This window comes from Lingula anatina, chromosome 3, assembly GCF_051362555.1.
Source record: "Lingula anatina isolate TDL-2025a chromosome 3, LinAna3.0, whole genome shotgun sequence".
Classification (NCBI taxonomy): domain Eukaryota; kingdom Metazoa; phylum Brachiopoda; class Lingulata; order Lingulida; family Lingulidae; genus Lingula; species Lingula anatina.
This window is the reverse complement of record NC_141769.1, coordinates 34,191,473-34,215,578: the sequence shown is the minus strand read 5'-3', so window position 1 is coordinate 34,215,578 and position 24,106 is coordinate 34,191,473. Positions and strand designations below refer to the sequence as shown.

At 38.3% G+C, this 24,106-nt stretch overlaps 1 protein-coding gene across 15 annotated transcripts in view; it reads left to right on the top strand.

The window, feature by feature from the left end:
- The window catches only part of LOC106150757 (putative phosphorylase b kinase regulatory subunit alpha), a 57,975-nt gene that overhangs the window by 10,051 nt on the left and 23,818 nt on the right, over positions 1-24,106 (top strand). For 2 of the 15 annotated variants that reach the window (XM_087009073.1, XM_087009065.1), the window contains exons 1-11: positions 2,231-3,939; positions 7,099-7,221; positions 8,021-8,224; positions 9,578-9,791; positions 10,180-10,289; positions 14,191-14,335; positions 16,525-16,569; positions 17,788-17,863; positions 21,537-21,625; positions 22,390-22,563; positions 23,891-23,908. In XM_087009073.1, the coding sequence (XP_086865199.1) occupies positions 2,272-3,939; positions 7,099-7,221; positions 8,021-8,224; positions 9,578-9,791; positions 10,180-10,289; positions 14,191-14,335; positions 16,525-16,569; positions 17,788-17,863; positions 21,537-21,625; positions 22,390-22,563; positions 23,891-23,908 (2,866 nt within the window). In that variant the 5' untranslated portion in view covers positions 2,231-2,271. The other 13 variants (XM_087009079.1, XM_087009080.1, XM_087009081.1 and 10 more) reach the window with 13 other exon arrangements.

Sequence of the window (24,106 nt, the reverse complement as noted above, 5' to 3'; positions counted from 1 at the left end):
ACTTTATTCTTATCAAAGCTAACCTTGGGAACAAGTGGATATTTTGCTTTGTATGTTTTCAGGCTATATTACAGTCAATGCTGCCCAGAGAATCTAATTCAAAGGTAGATATAATACACAGCAAAATGTGAATTAGACACATAACTTTAATTGGACTGATTTAGATCAATTATACCAAGGCTGACTACATCTTTGTGAAAACTAATAAAATTTTTTCTAAAAATTATTTTTCTCCCATCAGTCACTTTTATACTTATTGTTAACTGTATCTCAGTGTTTTTTACACTAAAAAAGACATGACTTTCATGATAGATTATGGCTGACAAATGCGTATGAATAATTAGAAAAACAAATCTTGCATGTGTTAATTTTTTTATCATCAGAAGCAATAATATTGTTGGAACCTAAAAGGATAAAGATTTGTAATTTAATGTGTATTTCAGGATAAAATCCTTTAACTTACTATATTACTGTGTATTTCAGGAAGTAGATGCTGGGTTGATCAGTATTGTCAGTTTCCCTGCTTTCTCCATAGATGACCAAGAGCTGGTGGACCTCACCAAGAAAACCATTGTTGATAAGCTGGAGGTTAGTTTGCACCAGAGAAAATTGTCTGAAAATTCTATATGTCACTTATGCTGAACATGGCTTTAGTTTCTGAATATAACTGACATTTTTTTTGTTCCCATTTTTTACCCTTTCTATGCTCGGGACTTTGTCTATTTCATCATAGCTATTGATATCTCCTTGAAAAATAAATATATTTAATTCCTGGCGATTCGTGGGATTCATGGTCTGAGTGAAATAGGGCCATCAAAGTTTTTGCCACGAATTCTTGTTGGTCAAGAATTTCAAGAACTGACTACGAATATATACGAATCTGTTAAGAACTTCACAAACTGAATACGATTCAACCATGAATCCTGAAATTTGTCAATTCATGGCGATTCGTGGGATTTGTGGTGTGTGTGAAATAGGAGCATAACACAGACCTCTGTGCTTATCAGTCCAAGTTTTAAAAGACATGATTTATGTGGTTCCATTTACAACAAATAGAGACTTAATATTTTGTGTAAAGGTCACCAAGACACCTTGAGTGCTATTATTGGCTCAAGCCTCACAACCATGCAGCATACTTGATATTAAGAAAAACTTCATCACTTGGTTCTTTACTGCATATTTGTCTCAACATCATTTTTGTTGTGTCTTTACTTCAAAATGTTTGACATTTTTCTTTTATGTGAATTCCAATGGATGTCTTTGCTTAAATATCTATGCAGTTCACAGTTCATTACCTTAAATATCTATGCAGTTCACAGTTCATTACCTTAAATATCTATGCAGTTCACAGTTCATTACCTTAAATATCTATGCAGTTCACAGTTCATTACCTTAAATATCTATGCAGTTCACAGTTCATTACCTTAAATGTCTATGCAGTTCACAGTTCAATACCTTAAATATCTATGCAGTTCACAGTTCATTACCTTAAATATCTATGCAGTTCACAGTTCATTACCTTAAATATCTATGCAGTTCACAGTTCAATACCTTAAATATCTATGCAGTTCACAGTTCATTACCTTAAATATCTATGCAGTTCACAGTTCATTACCTTAAATGTCTATGCAGTTCACAGTTCAATACCTTAAATATCTATGCAGTTCACAGTTCATTACCTTAAATATCTATGCAGTTCACAGTTCAATACCTTAAATATCTATGCAGTTCACAGTTCATTACCTTAAATATCTATGCAGTTCACAGTTCATTACCTTAACCAGGCAGCCTTATATATCCATGATCCTATATGCAACCATTTGTGATAATTAAGTTTGTTTTCTTCTGGTTGATAATCATTCCTGACTAATAAAAGAATTTAAAAAGATATGCATTTTATTTACAACTTATTATCATATTTATGTTATCTTCTTTATTTTTATATGCCTGCTTTTCATGTCATCAATTTTTACGAGCTGTTTAGCAATGAAACAAACTATGAGGTCTTCATACATTTTGTCAGCTGTGCTGTATAGCAAAATATTCTTAATAACTCATTTTTATAATAAATCAGTTGTTATCTTTTTAATTTGTGCTGAGCAAAAATATTTTACCAGTGAAGGAATATAAAATGGACATTAATGGCAAACCTTTTTTTTCTTTGTCCAGGGTCACTATGGCTTTGCCAGGTTTATAAGAGATGGGTACAGGACAGCAAAAGAGGTATGTCTAAAGCACAGGGTCAGTCTAGACCACAGTGTGGTGGATAGCATGAGTGACCAGCATGGCAGTATTATCATGTCTACTCCTCAGCTAGAGGAGAATGCCACAATAAAAGAAAAGCCATGTTTCAAGAGGTCTTCCAGCAAGAGTGCCCAGCCTGGCTATGAACAGATAGGACTTGGGCAGTACTTGCAGAAGACTATCAACTCGGAGACTGTGAAAAATTTGAGGAAATATAGCATTGTATCTGAGACAGATGAGGAGGAGGAAGAGACCCAGGAGAGTCAGAAATTGAGGACAGAAATTTGGAAGTTAGAGGCAAAGTTGGTCCAGGAAGGGAAACTAGAATTAAATGCAGAAGAATCTTTTGGTGACTCCTTACATGATATGGTTGTAGATGAATGTCGGCGTCGCCCTGACCTAAAAGGCAGGCTTGACTACACACAGTATCTCACCTCCATGTCTGATAACCTGGCTCTAAAATGGGCACCTGTTCCAAAAGATCCTGTACAGAAAGTATTTCAGCTCTCTACCATGTTTTCTTCATCTCACCTGTCAGACATTTCCTCTGAACCCAATAGCCCACCCACCTTGGCCAATAGCCCGCCTACCTCACCCAATAGGCCACCCACCTTGGCTAGTAGACCACCCGCCTTGGCCAATAGCCCGCCCACCTTGGCCAATAGCCCGCCCACCTTGGCCAGTAGCTCAGTATCAGGAACACCTCGATGTCTGTCAGCACCAGATTTAAACTGGAGATCCAGACAAAAAAGCAAGCTCTCATTACAGAAAATTGGAGATTATGACTACACTAGTCAGACTCAAAGTTGTAATCCTCCCCTCATCAAAATAATTCCCCCAGAGTGTGAAATGACAGGCACTGGAGAAAGAAAGAAGCCAATTTACCAAGGTATCCCCAGTGATTCAGTCTGTCTGTCCAGAGATGCACAAACAGCCAACAAAGGTGGCTCCTCACATGGCACTTGCTGTGATGGGCAGACATACAGCGGGTCAAAATTGGCTGATAGTGCAAATAACACAGTTTGTAGACTGTCCCACTCAGATCCGTCCTTTATCAAAGGTGATAACTCCAGTATTGATAGAATATTTACAAACAGAACTAGTGAACCTGTGAAGTCAACATCTCATGACTTTGATACTTCACTTGTTGAGCCCAAGATAGCAAACCATAGAACATATCATGGGGCTCCCACTCTTGTGAGTAGTCCAAATCCCAGAGAATCATGTGATGAAGATATGATGGCAAACCATAGACCATGTTATGGGGCTCCCACTCTTGTGAGTTGTCCAAATCCCAGAGAATCATGTGATGAAGATAAGAAATTGAGCAGTTCATTTAATCTGGGGGAGACTGTTCCTAGCCTTCTGGAGAGAAGGGTACCCAGCTATGGAAGCAAGAGTACAAATATACTATTTCATCCTTGTACCCCTCCTCTACTGCACCCTAAAGACTCACGTTTGACAAATAGCGGCAGTTATAGTGAAGTGACTTCTGGTTATGGATTACACAAAGAAAAAGCTACCAAGAGTCTCAAACCTGAGTTAAAGGAGCAGCATATTTTAATCCATTCTGATGATGATCTGACCCCAGGCACCCCACCAACCTCACCCAATGTGGCTGCCTGCAACTTGAATGTGAAGAAACAGTTCCAATCTAGTGAAGAGGACCTTGATCAATATGAAGTGGAATATGGAGTAATGTTATAAGCTTTATCATTGGATTTCTAAACTTTAAATTTCTATATGTTCAACAGTTTGTGTCACTGTATGAGTGCACTAAGATATAAAGTAGATATGTGTGTGTGAGGAACATGTGGTATGTGTGTGTGAGGAACATGGTATGTGTGTGTGAGGAACATGGTATGTGTGTATGAGGAACATAGTATGTGTGTATGAGGAACATGTGGTATGTGTGTGTGAGGAACATGGTATGTGTGTGTGAGGAACATGTGGTATGTGTGTGTGAGGAACATGGTATGTGTGTATGAGGAACATGGTATGTGTGTATGAGGAACATGGTATGTGTGTATGAGGAACATGTGGTATGTGTGTATGAGGAACGTGGTATGTGTGTATGAGGAACATGGTATGCGTGTATGAGGAACATGGTATGTGTGTATGAGGAACATGGTATGTGTGTATGAGGAACGTGGTATGTGTGTATGAGGAACATGGTATGTGTGTATGAGGAACGTGGTATGTGTGTATGAGGAACGTGGTATGTGTGTATGAGGAAGGTGGTATGTGTGTATGAGGAACATCGTATGTGTGTATGAGGAACATGTGGTATGTGTGTATGAGGAACGTGGTATGTGTGTATGAGGAACGTGGTATGCGTGTATGAGGAACATGGTATGTGTGTATGAGGAACGTGGTATGTGTGTATGAGGAACGTGGTATGTGTGTTTGAGGAACATGGTATGTGTGTATGAGGAACATGGTATGTGTGTGTGAGGAACATGGTATGTGTGTATGAGGAACATGTGGTATGTGTGTGTGAGGAACATGGTATATGTGTGTGAGGAACATGTGGTATGTGTGTATGAGGAACATGTGGTATGTGTGTATGAGGAACATGGTATGTGTGTATGAGGAACATGGTATGTGTGTGTGAGGAACGTGGTATATGTATATGAGGAACATGTGGTATGTGTGTATGAGGAACATGTGGTATGTGTGTATAAGGAACATGGTATGTGTGTATCAGGAACATATGGTATGTGTGTATGAGGAACATATGGTATGTGTGTATGAGGAACATGTGGTATGTGCGTATGAGGAACATGTGTTATGTGCGTATGAGGAACATGTGGTATGTGTGTATGAGGAACATGTGGTATGTGTGTATGAGGAACATGGTATGTGTGTATGAGGAACATGGTATGTGTGTATGAGGAACGTGGTATGTGTGTATGAGGACCATGTGGTATGTGTGTATGAGGACCATGGTATGTGTGTATGAGGAACATGGTATGTGTGTATGAGGACCATGTGGTATGTGTGTATGAGGAACATGGTATGTGTGTATGAGGAACATGTGGTATGTGTGTATGAGGAACGTGGTATGTGTGTATTAACTGCTGTGTGCAGTATAAAGTCAAGGCTTTGACTTTGGAGCCCAGACTGGGATGGCTTCCCTCCAGACTGGGATGGCTTCTCTCCAAACTGGGATGGCTTCCCTCTAGACTGGGATGGCTTCCCTCCAGACTGGGATGGCTTCTCTCCAAACTGGGATGGCTTTCCTCTAGACTGGGATGGCTTCCCTCTAGACTGGGATGGCTTCCCTCCAGACTGGGATGGCTTCTCTCCAAACTGGGATGGCTTTCCTCTAGACTGGGATGGCTTCCCTGAATTTGGAATACTTTGAAGTGTGCTCAAAGTTTCCCTAACCAGGTTGGACATTCCTGGCAGCTGGGTTCTGTGAGATTTTGGCTTCAGCTTTTCATTGCCTTTTTGAAGCAAGTTGGAAAAGGATCTTTGCCTCCTTTTTTTTGAAAAAAGGGAGGAGGGATATTTCTTCACCAGGAGGCATAGCTATGCATGATCTCTGTCCTACCTTTGGCTGTGTCATTTATCTAGATATAAAGAGCTGCAGCTGCTGTGCTCTGGCTTGCAGTGCACACTGCTTCTGAATCGTAGATTTTAATCAAGTTCAAATTATTTTCTTCATTTTTCATATTTATTTTAGTACTTAAATTTACAGTTAAAGTAGTTTTTTTGTCATCAGTTTTTATTATTAATTGATATCTAACTAGGACAATGTTATGAAATTTTAATTTAATTTTTAGAGGAACTAATTTTTGTTATTTTTGCTATATTTCAGTATTTAACTACTTGCCTACTCCAGTTAATAGAAGTGTTTAAGTCCATATCTTGTTTCACTTTGTCTGTGTAAGCTTGCTGAATGTTGTAGGAGTATGTGACATGTGCTACATTGCTTTCTTATCAAGTAATGATGTGGTGTGATAACATGAGGGCTGCATTGAATTTATGTATTTGTTAAGTATTTGTTGTAAGTTTTATTATCCACTTCCTTGATGTTTAACAATTATTTACCAGTGATTATTTATGAAATGCATTATTTTTTTTTTGTTAAGCAAGTAAAAAATGAAGAATCATGACAGTTATCAATTTTTATTCTCACAACTTGTTGAACCCTAAGTCTAAGTAATAATTGTGTGTAGCTTTCTGAATGAGCTGCAACTGTTCAACTGTCATGTGAAATACATCCCCAGAGCTTCTAACTACATGCATTGATGTCTATATAATATAGTGTGACACTGTTCATTGTGACTTTTGCTCTCTGGTGCTTAAAAAAGAATCAATGTACAAATGTTGTTCTAAGTCAAATCCTCTATCTCACATAAATTATATGCACAGATGTGTTCTTAACCACGTACCTTGATTGATTAGTGTAAGTTGAAATATAGGAAAACACACAGAAGACAATCATATTTCCTATTCATTTTACTCTTCAAGTGTTGATTTATGATGGCTTATGCTTTAAAAAGAGGGGGACAGACTTTACATAGACATCTATGGTGTTGTCAGTGCTGTCACACCTAATGTAATCACAACTTACATTTTTGCACAATTGGCAGTCACAGCAGCTGTCACACCTAACACAATCATCTCACATTCATCACAATTAGCAGTCATCTGAGTCATCTCCAACACAATTGCTGGTTTAAACCCCATACCTGTCTCATCTAACACAGTCATCTGTCTCACCTAACACAGTCAACTCACTTGACCCTCCATGTCATGTCATATATGTTGTTTATGTAGATATATTGCATTACTTACATGGTTTGCCACTTACTTGCTGATGGACTGGAACCATATTTGTTGCAGGATCCAAACCGTCTGCACTATGAGCCCTGGGAGCTGAAGGTGTTTGAGCACATAGAATGTGAATGGCCAATGTTCTTTGCTTACCTCATCCTAGATGGGTTGTTTAATGGAAACCAAGCACAGGTTAGTCTACCTCATCCTAGATGGGTTATATAATGAAAACCAAGCACAGGTTAGTCTACCTCATCCTAGATGGGTTATATAATGAAAACCAAGCACAGGTTAGTCTACCTCATCCTAGATGGGTTATATAATGAAAACCAAGCACAGGTTGGTCTACCTCATCCTAGATGGGTTATATAATGAAAACCAAGCACAGGTTAGTCTACCTCATCCTAGATGGGTTATATAATGAAAACCAAGCACAGGTTAGTCTACCTCATCCTAGATGGGTTATATAATGAAAATCAAGCACAGGTTAGTCTACCTCATCCTAGATGGGTTATATAATGAAAACCAAGCACAGGTTAGTCTACCTCATCCTAGATGGGTTATATAATGTAAACCAAGCACAGGTTAGTCTACCTCATCCTAGATGGGTTATATAATGAAAACCAAGCACAGGTTAGTCTACCTCATCCTAGATGGGTTATATAATGAAAACCAAGCACAGGTTAGTCTACCTCATCCTAGATGGGTTATATAATGAAAACCAAGCACAGGTTAGTCTACCTCATCCTAGATGGGTTATATAATGAAAACCAAGCACAGGTTAGTCTACCTCATCCTAGATGGGTTATATAATGAAAACCAAGCACAGGTTAGTCTACCTCATCCTAGATGGGTTATATAATGTAAACCAAACGGGTTAGTCAGTTGTTAAGTTGGCATAAGGCATTAGGTTCTTTAACATTTATTTAAATTTCCCTAGTTCAAAAGCTGCACAGTATAAATATATGTTATACTATTTTTTCACTGACAGGTTGATAAATATCGAGATGCTCTAGACCGTATTATGGTCCGTCAGCCAGATGGTATTCTGTGTATGCCAGAGTCCTACTTGGTGCCAGCAGACAAAGTGGATGCAGAGTATAAGAAACCCCACAGCCAGGAGAGAAAGATAGTAGGACAGGTGCCCCATAGGTGGGGACAGTCACTGTATATACTGGGGAGACTTCTGATGGAGGTAAGTGATGTTTAGACTGAAGTGAAGAAGAGCAAGTGAAAATAATTTGAAGATAAAGTGCTATCATATAAAATTAAATTACCAATACCTGTGGTGGTCATGTTTGCTGCAGACAGTTCAGTGCTGTTCATTATTGTCTAATTGTTACCACAAAAGATCAACATGGGGAATTGATGTAAATATTGTTATCATTTATTACACTTAATATTTAGGAAGGGATCACAAATACAAAGTTTACATCCCAACCTATCATTTCAGAACTTCCTGACTCCTGATGAACTGGACCCTCTAAATAAAAATACAAAGTTTACATCACAACCTATCATTTCAGAACTTCCTGACTCCTGATGAACTGGACCCTCTAAATACAAATACAAAGTTTACATCACAACCTATCATTTCAGAACTTCCTGACTCCTGATGAACTGGACCCTCTAAATACAAATACAAAGTTTACATCCCAACCTATCATTTCAGAACTTCCTGACTCCTGATGAACTGGACCCTCTAAATACAAATACAAAGTTTACATCACAACCTATCATTTCAGAACTTCCTGACACCTGATGAACTGGACCCTCTAAATAAAAATACAAAGTTTACATCACAACCTATCATTTCAGAACTTCCTGACTCCTGATGAACTGGACCCTCTAAATACAAATACAAAGTTTACATCACAACCTATCATTTCAGAACTTCCTGACTCCTGATGAACTGGACCCTCTAAATAAAAATACAAAGTTTACATCACAACCTATCATTTCAGAACTTCCTGACTCCTGGTGAACTGGACCCTCTAAATACAAATACAAAGTTTACATCCCAACCTATCATTTCAGAACTTCCTGACTCCTGATGAACTGGACCCTCTAAATAAAAATACAAAGTTTACATCACAACCTATCATTTCAGAACTTCCTGACTCCTGGTGAACTGGACCCTCTAAATACAAATACAAAGTTTACATCACAACCTATCATTTCAGAACTTCCTGACTCCTGATGAACTGGACCCTCTAAATAAAAATACAAAGTTTACATCACAACCTATCATTTCAGAACTTCCTGACCCCTGGTGAACTGGACCCTCTAAATAAAAATACAAAGTTTACATCACAACCTATCATTTCAGAACTTCCTGACTCCTGGTGAACTGGACCCTCTAAATACAAATACAAAGTTTACATCACAACCTATCATTTCAGAACTTCCTGACTCCTGATGAACTGGACCCTCTAAATAAAAATACAAAGTTTACATCACAACCTATCATTTCAGAACTTCCTGACCCCTGGTGAACTGGACCCTCTAAATACAAATACAAAGTTTACATCACAACCTATCATTTCAGAACTTCCTGACCCCTGGTGAACTGGACCCTCTAAATCGTCGGCTGGTCACTCTCCCCAAACCAGACCTGGTCGTCCAAGTGGTCATTCTGGCCGAGGATTTTATCATCCAGGAGAGGCTGGCTGAACACGACCTCCATGTCCAGACTATAGGACAGGTGTCACCCATACAGGTCCACCCAGCTAGGGTACTCAGTCATGTGTATTCTTTGTTAGGTGAGTAAGGTAATGTGATAGACTATAGGACAGGTGTCACCCATACAGGTCCACCCAGCTAGCCTACTCAGTCATGTGTATTCTTTGTTAGGTGAGTAAGTTAATGTGATAGACTATAGGACAGGTGTCACCCATACAGGTCCACCCAGCTAGGGTACTCAGTCATGTGTATTCTTTGTAAGGTGAGTAAGTTTATGTCATAGATTCCCAAGTCTTCAGTTATGTCTGATCTCACTCTCTTCCAAATTGGTAAATTTTTCTTTGATTTTACATTACGTAGTGAGACATTGGGAAGATTATGGATGACTCCCATTGAGAAGGTAAACTTGTCATTGATATGTTTTTATTTGGATTTTATTGGTACATTTCATATCTTTTGTAATTTCAGGAAAGAATAAGAAGTTGGGCTTGACTGGCAGACCTTCCTCTGAAGTTGGTCTCCTAGCAACCAGTAAACTGTATCGTCTTGGAGACCATATTTATGCCTTCATGCCACAGGTAAGAGAATAGTTCATCACTAAAATGGCTTATTGATAGAATGAAACCCTGAACAATTTTATATACTACTTTTAGATACTTTGTTTTTTGATGGAGTAAAATTGTCAGTATGAAAAAATTAAAGGAAGTTCTTTAATGATTTATTGCATTATTTTGATGTAACTTTGGATAGATGAAAGTTTTAATCTTAATGTAAAATATTATTGATTTGCTAACTTGTCTTATTTGTTTTAGCAGACTATCTTTGTCATAGGACACTGTAACAGACTATTTTTATAATCAAAACTCCTACCAGATACTTGACTGAATATGATGTAGAAAAGGCCAAATGACCATAATGCCATCAACCTCTCTACAAATGAGTTTTAATTTAAGTTTAGCCTGTTTTATGTACATGCTTGCATTTTTCATTGTCAAGTTGATTTTTTTTGTGTTTGTTAAAATTTGATAATTATTTTCCCCATTATAAAGAAGAAAAAAAGTTGCTAAAATGCATCTCTTTTCATGTTACTATGTTGCCCATAACTCAACTAGAAAACCCAGCTATAGACTCCAGCTAGCACCTGCTGGGGGGACCACTGGAGACTCCAGCTAGTACCTGCCGGGGGGGGGGGGAGCACTGGAGACTCCAGCTAGTACCTGCTGGGGGGACAACTAGAGACTCCAGTGGACTTTGATGCAGTCTTACTGAATGTTCACTGTTTTCTTACTCTTGCAGTTCATGGATCAGCTCCAGTTTTACCTGGCATTAGACAACGAGTTGTTGCTGGATATTTTCCGCACAGAAGTCGACTACCTTAGTACAAACTGGAGCATGTTGGGAAGACCAACTTTTATTTTCCAAGTCACTCACAATATGCTAGGTTAGGTTCAGTATTTTGAAACATCTCTGGTGGAATATGCCTATAGTACTTTATTTGAAGTATCTTCTCTTTTAATGATAATCCATGACATATGAACTCTCTCTACAATACATCATGTAATATGTGTTTTCTCTCTTTAAACCAGAAGACCAGCCAGTCTTGAAGCTAATATTTTAGGCACCATCTGGTGGGAAGCCTAGCAGTGGCAAATCAAATATAACCTTTTTTATCACTATACAAATGATACTGGCCTGTAACCAAATATTACCTATTCCGTCACCATCACAAATGATACTGGCCTGTAACCAAATGTTACCTATTCCGTCACCATCACAAATGATACTGGCCTGTAACCAAATGTTACCTATTCCGTCACCATCACAAATGATACTGGCCTGTAACCAAATGTTACCTATTCCGTCACCATCACAAATGATACTGGCCTGTAACCAAATGTTACCTATTCCGTCACCATCACAAATGATACTGGCCTGTAACCAAATGTTACCTATTCCGTCACCATCACAAATGATACTGGCCTGTAACCAAATGTTACCTATTCCGTCACCATCACAAATGATACTGGCCTGTAACCAAATGTTACCTATTCCGTCACCATCACAAATGATACTGGCCTGTAACCAAATGTTACCTATTCCGTCACCATCACAAATGATACTGGCCTGTAACCAAATGTTACCTATTCCGTCACCATCACAAATGATACTGGCCTGTAACCAAATGTTACCTATTCCGTCACCATCACAAATGATACTGGCCTGTAACCAAATGTTACCTATTCCGTCACCATCACAAATGATACTGGCCTGTAACCAAATGTTACCTATTCCGTCACCATCACAAATGATACTGGCCTGTAAACAAATTAAATACTAATGAGACAGAGGCAACTGTTCTAAGAATGTTGCTGCTGCCGCCATTCTGACCAAGGCCAAAGACAGTGATGATGATACATCAATTTCACATAAGTTTTTTGGTCATGAAGACTGATAACATTCTTGATATCCCTAAATTCAGTGATTTACATTTTAACTTTCTTTTAAAATGATCTATATAAGATAATTCATCTTTAATACACTGAACTTGATCTCCTTTGATTATAACTGCTCATATTAAGGTTGATGTTTTGCCAGGCATCTGATAATTCTCAGGGCAGTGGAAGTAATACTTACTAAAGTATACTCATAGAATAAATGGACAAAAGTTTTTTTCAAATATTGCCCTAAATTAATGTTTTTTTCCCCAGAGTTTATTTCAATAAACCAGTCTATAGGCACATTCTTACCTTTGGTGTATCCATAGCTAGCCCCTTCACCTGTCCTGTGTATTTCAATAAACCAGTCTATAGGCACATTCTTACCATTGGTGTATCCATAGCTAGCCCCTTCACCTGTCCTGTGTATTGATCATATTTTGTTATCATTTCATGCTTTCAGTCAGCTTATTTTGCATGTCCCAGATGTTGTCTTCCTTGTGATCCATCTTTCCTTTGAAAGTTTGCAATATGGTCTGATATGGCCTAACATTGCTGTGCCTTAACCATATATATCTAATAGCCTTGGAGGGAATTAGCAGCTTGGATAAAAAGATATGTATAGTCCCACAATAAAGCTTTTGGCTTGGAGTGGCTATTTGTTGAAAGTGTTCATACTCGCCATATAACATTGCCAGCTTTCTTTGGTATGGTGAGATATGATGAACAAAACATGGAATTACAAATAGAAAAACATACCTGAATTTCAAGATTTGTTGTAAAAACATGGAATTACAAATAGAAAAACGTACCTGAATTTCAAGATTTGTTGTAAAAACATTGAATTACAAATTAATTGACCAAAATTTCACGATTGTATCTTTAGAGAATTTATAGCAGATTTGAAGCTGTTTGGCTGTTGTCCCAAATTTATGGATTTTAGTAAAGATTTTCCTATAGAAACAGTGAGATTGTACCAAAGCTAGTATGTATATGGAACAGCAATGTTGTAGCACAGTTTAGTCATTTAGAAGTTTATTTCCAGCATGCACAGATTCTTCCTGCCTGTACTGGTGTCTGTCATTTTTAGATGATTGATTTGATTGTGATTTATTTATTTTTCCCAATGTTGTATAAAATTGATGCTATCACACTTCCCCTTCTCCAAACCTGGGTAGAGGACAACATTCAGTGTTGATGAAAATCTTCATAAAAATTGCATGAAGTTAAATGAGCCAAAAATTGCAGTTGTATATATCAGTGATTGACAAAGTGATTATGTAATGATAGAGCTGTGGCTGGTGGTCTACTGTCATTATATATGTGCCCAAAATTTTATTTTTTATCAGACAATTTGAAGAATAAGACCCACTGGAGAGGATGCTTATTACATGAATTGGCTTAGTTTTCATCTCAAAACTGAAATGTAGAAAGCATTTAATTAAAATTCTAAAATTAGATCAGTTTTGAATCAGGTCTCTCTTTTCTCAAATTGTGATTTTGTCATTGAAATTCTGCACTGAATTCTTCTTCCCCAGTGTTCCATGTTTGTTATTATCAAAGCCAAGTTTTGTAGTTTTGCAGATTGGTATTCTCCCAGTTTTTATAAAATAATACACATTTATTAAGTGTAATATCAAAGAATTAAATTTGTGAGAAAATCCATGTATTTATTATCTAAAGAGAGATCCAGCTTTATAAGAAATATTTGGTGCCCAGGTTAGAATCTTGGTTGTGAGGAGAGGACTCTGCCCATCTCATCACTCACCAATTAAGCAATGCATGAGAATGAAGTGTGTTGGTGTGATATCCAAGGTTGATTTAACTGACATGAGTGTGGCTTACCATATTTGCTTGTTGTTTAATTATCATACTGTTTTTCTTAGCCAGATGATACCCTCATCTTGAGGTTTTCAACCAAGAAGAATTCTGGCACTGTGCCCTGATATAATCACTTGTTTTCTGCCCAAATTAGAAGTCTCTAAGTTAGGACTAAAAAAAAAACACATTTTAATGAAGTCGTCCCTGTTGTTTTGCTTCCTAGTTTCTAGATCAACAGGCCTATTACCTGGTTCAAGACACCAACTTCATGGTGGACACATTCCGAACTGATGTGTCTTATCTCAGGAACAATTGGCATGCCCTGGGCCGACCATGCATGGTTTTTCCAATATTTCATTGGATGATGGGTATGCGATTTATTCAGCACTATTACTCCTCCTTAGATAGCAGCAATTTGCTCAACAATTCTGTAAAGCAAATATGTCAGAAATGTGTTTAGGTTTATTAAGATGAAGTACATGCTATTATTGACAAAATGACATATCACACACAGCATAATATATGTTTGTAAAGTTTGAAAAATAAGATTGAAAAAAAAAGATATCAATTTTGATTACAATTTTTGGTCTTTTAGTCATGAAAGAGCTAAATGATTGAAAAAAAATTTTTTTTTTTTGTTCCATGGGTCACTTTATTATTTATCATATACAGAACAGTATGAGTAATCTAACCAAGGTTAAAAATAGAATGCGATGAAAAAAAAACACCTGAAGGTACTTAATGGAAGGCTATGAAAAAAGGACAGTAATGTAATACTATCAGAGCCTGTTTGAACGGTGGATAATAGAAAGACTTACAAACAAATCAGTTGTGAGGTTCATGGGCGAGTAATAGTGCTTGAATAATCCAAACAATGTTGGCTAACTTGATCCAGAAGTTGAAAAATTAGTACTTTGTCTTTCTACGCCAGATTGTTGATGTCTAGTCCTGGCCTGCTTGTAAAGATCACCTACTACCTGCATTTGGAAATTTAGAATGGGTTGAGATTTGTTTTCTTTTGAGTTAAAATAATTCACTGCTTGCAATGACTGATCCAGGAAAAAAAGCAGAGTGGAAGGGGGGTTTTGCACCCACTTCATGTGGTGTATGCAGGAGGGGCTTTGCACCCACTTCATGTGGTGTACGCAGGAGGGGGTTTTGCACCCACTTCATGTGGTATACGCAGGAGGGGGGTTTGCACCCACTTCATGTGGTGTACGCAGGAGGGGGTTGAACCCACTTCCTGTGGTATTACCCTAGAGGAGGGTTGCGCCTGTTGTATGACCCTTGAGGGGGGTTGCATGGCATGAACCTAGTGGGGGGAAGGTTGCTTCCTGTGGTATAACCCTAGCAGGGGGTTGCATCCGCTTCCTGTAGTATGACCCTGTGGGGGTTGCACACGCTTCTGTGGCATGAACCTAGTGGGGGGAAGGTTGCTTCCTGTGGTATAACCCTAGCGGGGGGTTGCATCTGCTTCTTGAGGTATGACCCTAGAGGAGGGTTGCACCCGCTTCCTTTGGTATGACCTTGGAGGGGAGAGGTTGTACGTGCTACCTGTGGTATGACCTTAGAGGCGGGTTGCACCCACTTTCTGTGGCATGACCCTAGAGGGGGGAGGGGTACACCCACTTCCTGTGGTATTACCCTAGAGGGGGGTTGCGCCTATTGTATGACCCTAGAGGGATGTTGCACCTACTTCCTGTTGTATGACCCTGGAGGGGGAGGTTGCACCCACTTTCTGTGGCATAACCCTAGAGGGGGGAGGGATGCACACACTTCCTGTGGTATTACCCTAGAGGGGGGTTGCGCCTGTTGTTTGACCCTAGAGAGACGTTGTACCCACTTCCTGTTGTATGACCCTGGAGGGGGAAGGTTGCACCCACTTCCTGTGGTGTAACCCTGGAAGGGAGAATGTAGCACCCACTTCCTGTGATAGGACCCTGGAGGGGGAAGGTTGCACCCACTTCCTGTGATAGGACCCTGGAGGGGGAAGGTTGCACCCACTTCCTGTGGTGTAACCCTGGAAGGGAGAATGTAGCACCCACTTCCTGTGATAGGACCCTGGAGGGGGAAGGTTGCACCCACTTCCTGTGATAGGACCCTGGAAGGGGGGGGGTTGCATCCACTTGCTGTGAGTAGGGAGGTCAACATTCTGTGGGAATCCCCTGGATTAGTCACTGCTGATAACACGGCTTGTTGAATGTTTACACTAGAATTGCACTGCTGCTTACTTGTTGTCAGATCTTCTGAAAATATATTTCTAGTTTTCATCTCCCCCAGAAAAGAGACTTTCTTAGATTCTATTTTTTAGTAAATTTAAAGGGACAGTTTTTATAATTTAAATTTTTTCATTGCCATTGTCCAGTTCAAAATATGTAATGCCAATGCTTGAAAATGTGTCAACAGACATTAGACACAAATGTGTTGTATTTTCAGTGAAATCCCATAAACTAAAATAGTGTTAATTGATTGAATATAGAGGTGTACAGATTTTAGGCTGCTTAATATGCTTCATGTTGCTTTGTTTTACTTACCTCATGTTTTTGTTGGAGTTCAGAAACCACCACAGTACCAGTACGCAATGAGCATGGAGCAATTATTGGTGTGTAGCAAGTTTACAATTTATTAACTGTGATAGAGATTGTGTGAAGTAGCAGATTGCCTGCTGGTGATTCTCATAATAGCCTTTTATTCATAATTGGGAATTTTACCTGTAATTTCTGTAAATGTAAAATCATGTTGAATGTTTTGATATAAAACATAATATTTCTCATTTTTCTGTGTCTTTGCCATTACTAGACAGCCGTATTTAGTACTAGTGGTATTTACCTTTCCTCACAGCTCCAGTAATGATATACATGCAAATTTGACAAAATGAAATCAAAATTGCCAGTTTCTATTATTCTAGCCTTTTTGCCAGATTGTTTGTTATCCCCAACTCGTAATAAAATGTGAAAATTGCATACTTGTTCAAATATGAAAGGCTGCCAGCAAAGTGAATTCAGTGGCTCATGTAATATTGTTAAGTATGAAGATGCTCATCACTGGGAACTAACCATGGCATCTCTGCTTACAGCTTCTTCTTCACCTGGTATTTGGCAATCAAGCTTTAATGTCTCTGGCATCTAAATTGTTCGGATGGATAAGGATTTAAGAATAATACTTGGAACAAGGGGAATTTTTAAGAAGATGAAATTTCAAAACTGCATTGTAACTACAGTAACGTAAAATGATAACGTGTGATTAACTTTGAAAAATTATCCTGCAATATCTGTATTTATGTGCATGCCATCCATGTTTATTATATCTTCTTGTATTACCCCTTTTGCTCTTTTCTAGCATGCAGACTAAATCTTTAGAACAATTATGTATTAATGAAACACTTCATATATTGCCATCTTCTCTGTGTTGATATACAATATAAAGCATGTTGATTGAGGTAAACCCTTTTTATTTAGGTTATTATTTTATCTGGGTTGGCTGTATTTGGCATATAGTCATATGCATTTGACTCAGCATTAATAATTTCTAGGTTATTGGTTTTTGTATTAACTTTCATGTGTGACATTATAATTGGTTGATTTGTTTTCTTTGCTGTTATAAGTCAGTTCAATGTTAATTGTTTTGATACCCTAGCAATGTCAATGTTTACTCTGTGTCAACCTCATTTGGTTTAAAATATATTAGATATCTGCTTTGTTTTTGTTTGTTAGCTTAACTATCAGAAAAACTATAGCAGAATTTTTTTTGTTAATTTTGTTTGTCGTCAGATGTTCTTGAAAGGGATTTTTTATCCGCAATATTGTATTTTATTCTATAGATTACAGTCGAGAGATGCGACCAGTTATAATTGGAACCATTCAGAAATTGAAATCGGGATACATACATGGCACAAGGTTGGCCTGTCTTGTTTATAGGTGGTGCTAGTGGCTGTGTGAATGTGCTGTTGCTGTCATATTAATTGTGGAATTGGTTATTCTAATATTTCATCAAAAGATGGGTAGTTTTAATGCCCACTGTGTCATTTGCTGTATTGATGACATGTTGAAGACCAATCCACAGATATGACAGGACAGGGTTTATCCAGTTGAAGGAAGAAGGCAACTGTGAACAGTAACTGCTTTGATTTAGTTCTGGCTTGCTTTGCTAAAGGATTATATTATTCCTTGGTTTGGCAGAGCATAAACAGTGTCTGAGACCTGCTTTGTCTTGTCAGACTCTGTTGTTTGGTGTGGTAAAATTTAAAATTATTGATACTTGAAATTGCCTTCTTTCTCATAGCTGGACAGTAGTTTTTTGTTAGTATTATATTTCTGTCGATGTAAAATGATTATTTTGGTTTCCTTCAGACATCAGAATGAAAATCCCAGCTCATCTTAAAGCTTTCATTTCAAAGCTTAAAGAGGGTTACGTATATGGTTCAAGGTCTGTATTTTGAACTTGGAATTGGGGTTGAAATTTTATTCATTTATTTTTATTTCTGCTTTGTTTTAGTTTTTGTTCTTTTGCATTTTTCACTTTATTATGGATTCAGAAGAGAATGCAATGCATAATGCTTCCCCTTTTGTAACTTTCTGAAAGCTGAATTACAAGCAAGTCTAACATTTTACTATCCTTAGTCTTTGAACTTACTGTTTAGTTGTTTGCACATAGTCTCCAGCAATAGAAGAGACAATAAGGAGCAAAGCAAAATCAAGACAGTTAAAAAAGTCCTTTTCTGTCGTAAAAAATGTCTTACCAATATGCTTGCATTATCAGGATACCAGTAAGCAACTATCTGGCAAATGATTGAAATACTGACACAAACCATGCTGAGATAAATGCTTAATTTTTAAAAAATGTTTAGAAACAGTACCTTTGCATGAAACTCACTGCTTCAAGGGGGGGGGGGGGGGGGTCGAGTGGCTGTTATTGATACTAGTGTAAAATAAAATATAATTCTTTTTGATGAGAGAAAAATATTTTGCATTAATAATGTTTTTATTGATTGTGCAGTTGAGATATTTTAAGTAGTATATGTGTACAAATGGGCAATGTACAAGTTTTAATTTTCTTCTGGGTTTAGTTGCTTGTTGTGTTCTATATGCCATATAATTAATTGAGCATAAGTAGTTGAATGAGAGCTGAGCACTATTTTCTGTTTTAATGGGTATTATAGAAGCATGGTACTTTACTTTTAGCTTCTTTGAGACTGACTCACTCTGTGGCATACTTGTCCTGTACATACACAGCACATGGTACCCTCTACCACAGCCACAGACTGACTCACTCTGTGGCATATTTGTCCTATACATACACAGCCCATGGTACCCTCTACCACAGCCACAGACGGACTCACTCTGTGGCATACTTGTCCTGTACATACACAGCACATGGTACCCTCTACCACAGCCACAGACTGACTCACTCTGTGGCATACTTGTCCTGTACATACACAGCCCATGGTACCCTCTACCACAGCCACAGACGGACTCACTCTGTGGCATACTTGTCCTGTACATACACAGCACATGGTACCCTCTACCACAGCCACAGACTGACTCACTCTGTGGCATACTTGTCCTGTACATACACAGCACATGGTACCCTCTACCACAGCCACAGACTGACTCACTCTGTGGCATACTTGTCCTGTACATACACAGCACATGGTACCCTCTACCATAGCCACAGACTGACTCACTCTGTGGCATAGTTGTCCTGAATATACACAGCACATGGTTCCTCTTCCACAGCCACAGACTGACTCACTCTGTGGCATACTTGTCCTGAATATACACAGCACATGGTACCCTCTACCATAGCCACAGACTGACTCACTCTGTGGCATACTTGTCCTGTACATACACAGCACATGGTACCCTCTACCACAGCCACAGACTGACTCACTCTGTGGCATACTTGTCCTGTACATACACAGCACATGGTACCCTCTACCACAGCCACAGACTGACTCACTCTGTGGCATACTTGTCCTGTACATACACAGCACATGGTACCCTCTACCACAGCCACAGACTGACTCACTCTGTGGCATACTTGTCCTGTACATACACAGCACATGGTACCCTCTACCATAGCCACAGACTGACTCACTCTGTGGCATACTTGTCCTGAATATACACAGCACATGGTTCCTCTTCCACAGCCACAGACTGACTCACTCTGTGGCATACTTGTCCTGAATATACACAGCACATGGTACCCTCTACCATAGCCACAGACTGACTCACTCTGTGGCAAACTTGTCCTGAATATACACAGCACATGGTACCCTCTACCACAGCCACAGACTGACTCACTCTGTGGCATACTTGTCCTGTACATACACAGCACATGGTACCCTCTACCACAGCCACAGACTGACTCACTCTGTGGCATACTTGTCCTGTACATACACAGCACATGGTACCCTCTACCACAGCCACAGACTGCCTCACTCTGTGGCATACTTGTCGTGTACATACACAGCACATGGTACCCTCTACCACAGCCACAGACTGACTCACTCTGTGGCATACTTGTCCTGAATATACACAGCACATGGTTCCTCTTCCACAGCCACAGACGGACTCACTCTGTGGCATACTTGTCCTGAATATACACAGCACATGGTACCCTTTACCATAGCCACAGACGGACTCACTCTGTGGCATACTTGTCCTGTACATACACAGCACATGTTACCCTCTACCATAGCCAGAGACGGACTCACTCTGTGGCATACTTGTCCTGTACATACACAGCACATGGTACCCTCTACCACAGCCACAGACGGACTCACTCTGTGGCATACTTGTCCTGAATATACACAGCACATGGTACCCTCTACCACAGCCACAGATTGATTTAACACTAGATATTTACAGATATCTCTCTGGACAATTTATGACGCAATTCTCTATAGAATTCTCTACAAAATTGTGTCATGAATTGGTCAGAGACAGATCTCCTAATATCTTAGTGATCAATTGATCTGTGGTTCTGGTCGAGGGTAGCTATAGGTTGTGTGGACTTGAGATCAACCGTTGTTTGGTTTTGCAACCCCAATAAACTCATCTCTGTGCAACGAAAATATTGACTTAGTTGGTAGCTAACAATAGACACCATGACTGTTACAGTGGCTTTCTCCAGTTTAAATTAATAAAAATATTATTAAATTTTAATTCTTTTTTAACATTATAATCAGAATGATCTTTGAATAGATAAATTCAGTAGTTTCAGGATCTTGTCTAATAGGTATTTTATAATGTAGGATTGCCAATGTTCTAGATCACACCATAATGTGGCACATGTACACATGTTGTCTATGGTATTATAGTCATAGTCTCTTAACATGAACAGACTTGAAAGCATTTCCCCCATGGTTTCTTTCCAAGTTTTTTTACAAATGTACCAAAGAACCTAAAGAGTAGACTTTAAAGAAGAGACGGCAATATTGCTGATCTGCCCTCTTTATGGATGTGATAGAGATAAAACTTGTTAAAGTAATAGAAATGCATTGAACATGAGAACCACGTGCCAGTCTGGTCTCACTCTTGATAGTTATTATTTTGTTCATGTTTTCAGAGTACAGTTAGGGAACTTGTCTGACTTCCTGTCAACCTCCTGCATCACAAAACTGACCTTCCTCAACTTTGAGAAAGGGAGTGAGGATGGTATGTTATTATATATATCCTAGCTGTGCCTTGATAATATAAGTGTAAGAAAGGGAGTGAGGATGGTATGTTATTATATATATCCTAGCTGTGCCTTGATAATATAAGTGTGAGAAAGGGAGTGAGGATGGTATGCTATTATATATATATCCTAGCTGTGCCTTGATAATATAAGTGTGAGAAAGGGAGTGAGGATGGTATGTTATTATATATATACTAGCTGTGCCTTGATAATATTAGTGTGAGAAAGGGAGTGAGGATGGTATGTTATTATATATATCCTAGCTGTGCCTTGATAATATAAGTGTGAGAAAGGGAGTGAGGATGGTATGTTATTATATATATCCTAGCTGTGCCTTGATAATATAAGTGTGCCCTAACGAAAAAGTCCTATAGGATCCTATAAGATCCTATAGGATCCTATAGGAAATTGGGCCAATTTCCGGTAGGATCCTATAGGATCTTATAGGATCCTATAGGACTTTTTCCTAAGGGGGAGAAATGGAGTGAGCAGGGGCGGATTTAGGGCGTCTTCTGGGTCTTCCGGAAGACGGTCAGATTTTCAAGTTTACATTGACGGGTATCTAATTCTTTTTGTCGGAAGACGGTCAAAAATGGAGGATGGACCAAGAAAGATAAATTGGAAGACTGTCAGAAAATAACCCTGGATCCGCCCCTGGTGAGGGTGGTATGTTAAGATTTCCCAGCTATCTATTAAATCTTAGTAACTGTACCAACAGTAAAAATAAGGCTGCATTTTGCAGAGGCTGAGCTGGGTGCTATAATTGGAGATCTCGCTAGTCCTACCTGTCCTCGACCTCACCTGCCAGTCAGCCTAGGTTTCACCCGGAGACGACACAGGAGTCGCGCCAACTCTGTCAAAGGCATTGTGAAACGGACACGCTCCATATGTGTGGACGAGGACTCCATAAAACCAAGTACGTAAAATGATACCATTTTAAAACCATGTTCATTTTATAATGTCATTGCTTTGCAAATAAGATTACTTTAGCTAATTGCTTTTACATAGACCAATGAATATGTAGAATATTTCAATATATTTTTTTAATCAGAATCATTTTGCAAGATGTAATAATCAGACATACAGTAGATGTATGTGTTTAATTATTGCAGTAGTCCTATCTAAAAGTACCTAATTGCTAGCATAGCAATGTTTAGTTTTGGTGCATAAGTATGTTTTGGAAAGAGATCAACTTTAGTTATTTTTGGAGGTGAAATAAAGTTGATAACATACATTTTAGAAATAAAATGTAATGATGGAGGTATGAAACTAGAAGTTAGTGATATATGAATGGGGAAAATTGTATGTTAGTGATATATGAATGGGGATAATTGTATGTACACAGTGATATATGAATGGGGATAATTGTATGTTAACGATATATGAATGGGAATAATTGTATGTTAGTGATATATGAATGGGGATAATTGTATTTTAGTGATATATGAATGGGGATAATTGTATGTTAGTGATATATGAATGGGAATAATTGTATGTTAGTGATACATGAATGGGAGTAATTGTATGTTAGTGATATATGAATGGGGATAATTGTATGTTAGTGATATATGAATGGGGATAATTGTATGTTAGTGATATATGAATGGGGGTAATTGTATGTTAGTGATATATGAATGGGAGTAATTGTATGTTAGTGATATATGAATGGGGATAATTGTATGTTAGTGATATATGAATGGGGATAATTGTATGTTAGTGATATATGAATGGGGATAATTGTATGTTAGTGATATATGAATGGGAATAATTGTATGTTAGTGATATATGAATGGGGATAATTGTATGTTAGTGATATATGAATGGGAATAATTGTATGTTAGTGATATATGAATGGGGGTAATTGTATGTTAGTGATATATTAATGGGGATAATTGTATGTTAGTGATATATGAATGGGAAAAATTGTTTGTGTGTGTGTGCGTGTGTGTGTGTGTGTGTAAAAGAAATGATTCAATATTTTGCAGAAGTTTTGTGCTTTCAACAGTTGTAGTTCTGTTCAAGTGAGTCAATTATGGATATGGCTAAATTTTGAATCTTTAATAAATAGATACAGAATGATGTCTCCAATTGTGTAAATCACAATTACCCAAGTAGTAACCCTAATCTAAATGAACTGAACTGGTGACCTTGACCTCTTTCCAAAGGCACTTTCTAGGTCGACTGTACACAAATATTATCAAGTTTAGTCTCATTGTTGGTCCAATGTCTTATTTTTTCTCTAGAAATCCATATTCATGAAGGTAAGAAATTCCCCTGAGTGACTTCCACATCTCCTTTTAATTTGTATATATTATTTTCACCTAGCCCTGTAGATGTTTGGAGAGCAGGGTTTGTGTTTTATATTGTCTTCTAGGTGTTTGGATATCTTCTTAGTCCTATTTATGTAACAACCTTGGGTGTCTTACTTGCAAGTTTCACTTCTCTGAGATTGTAATTTT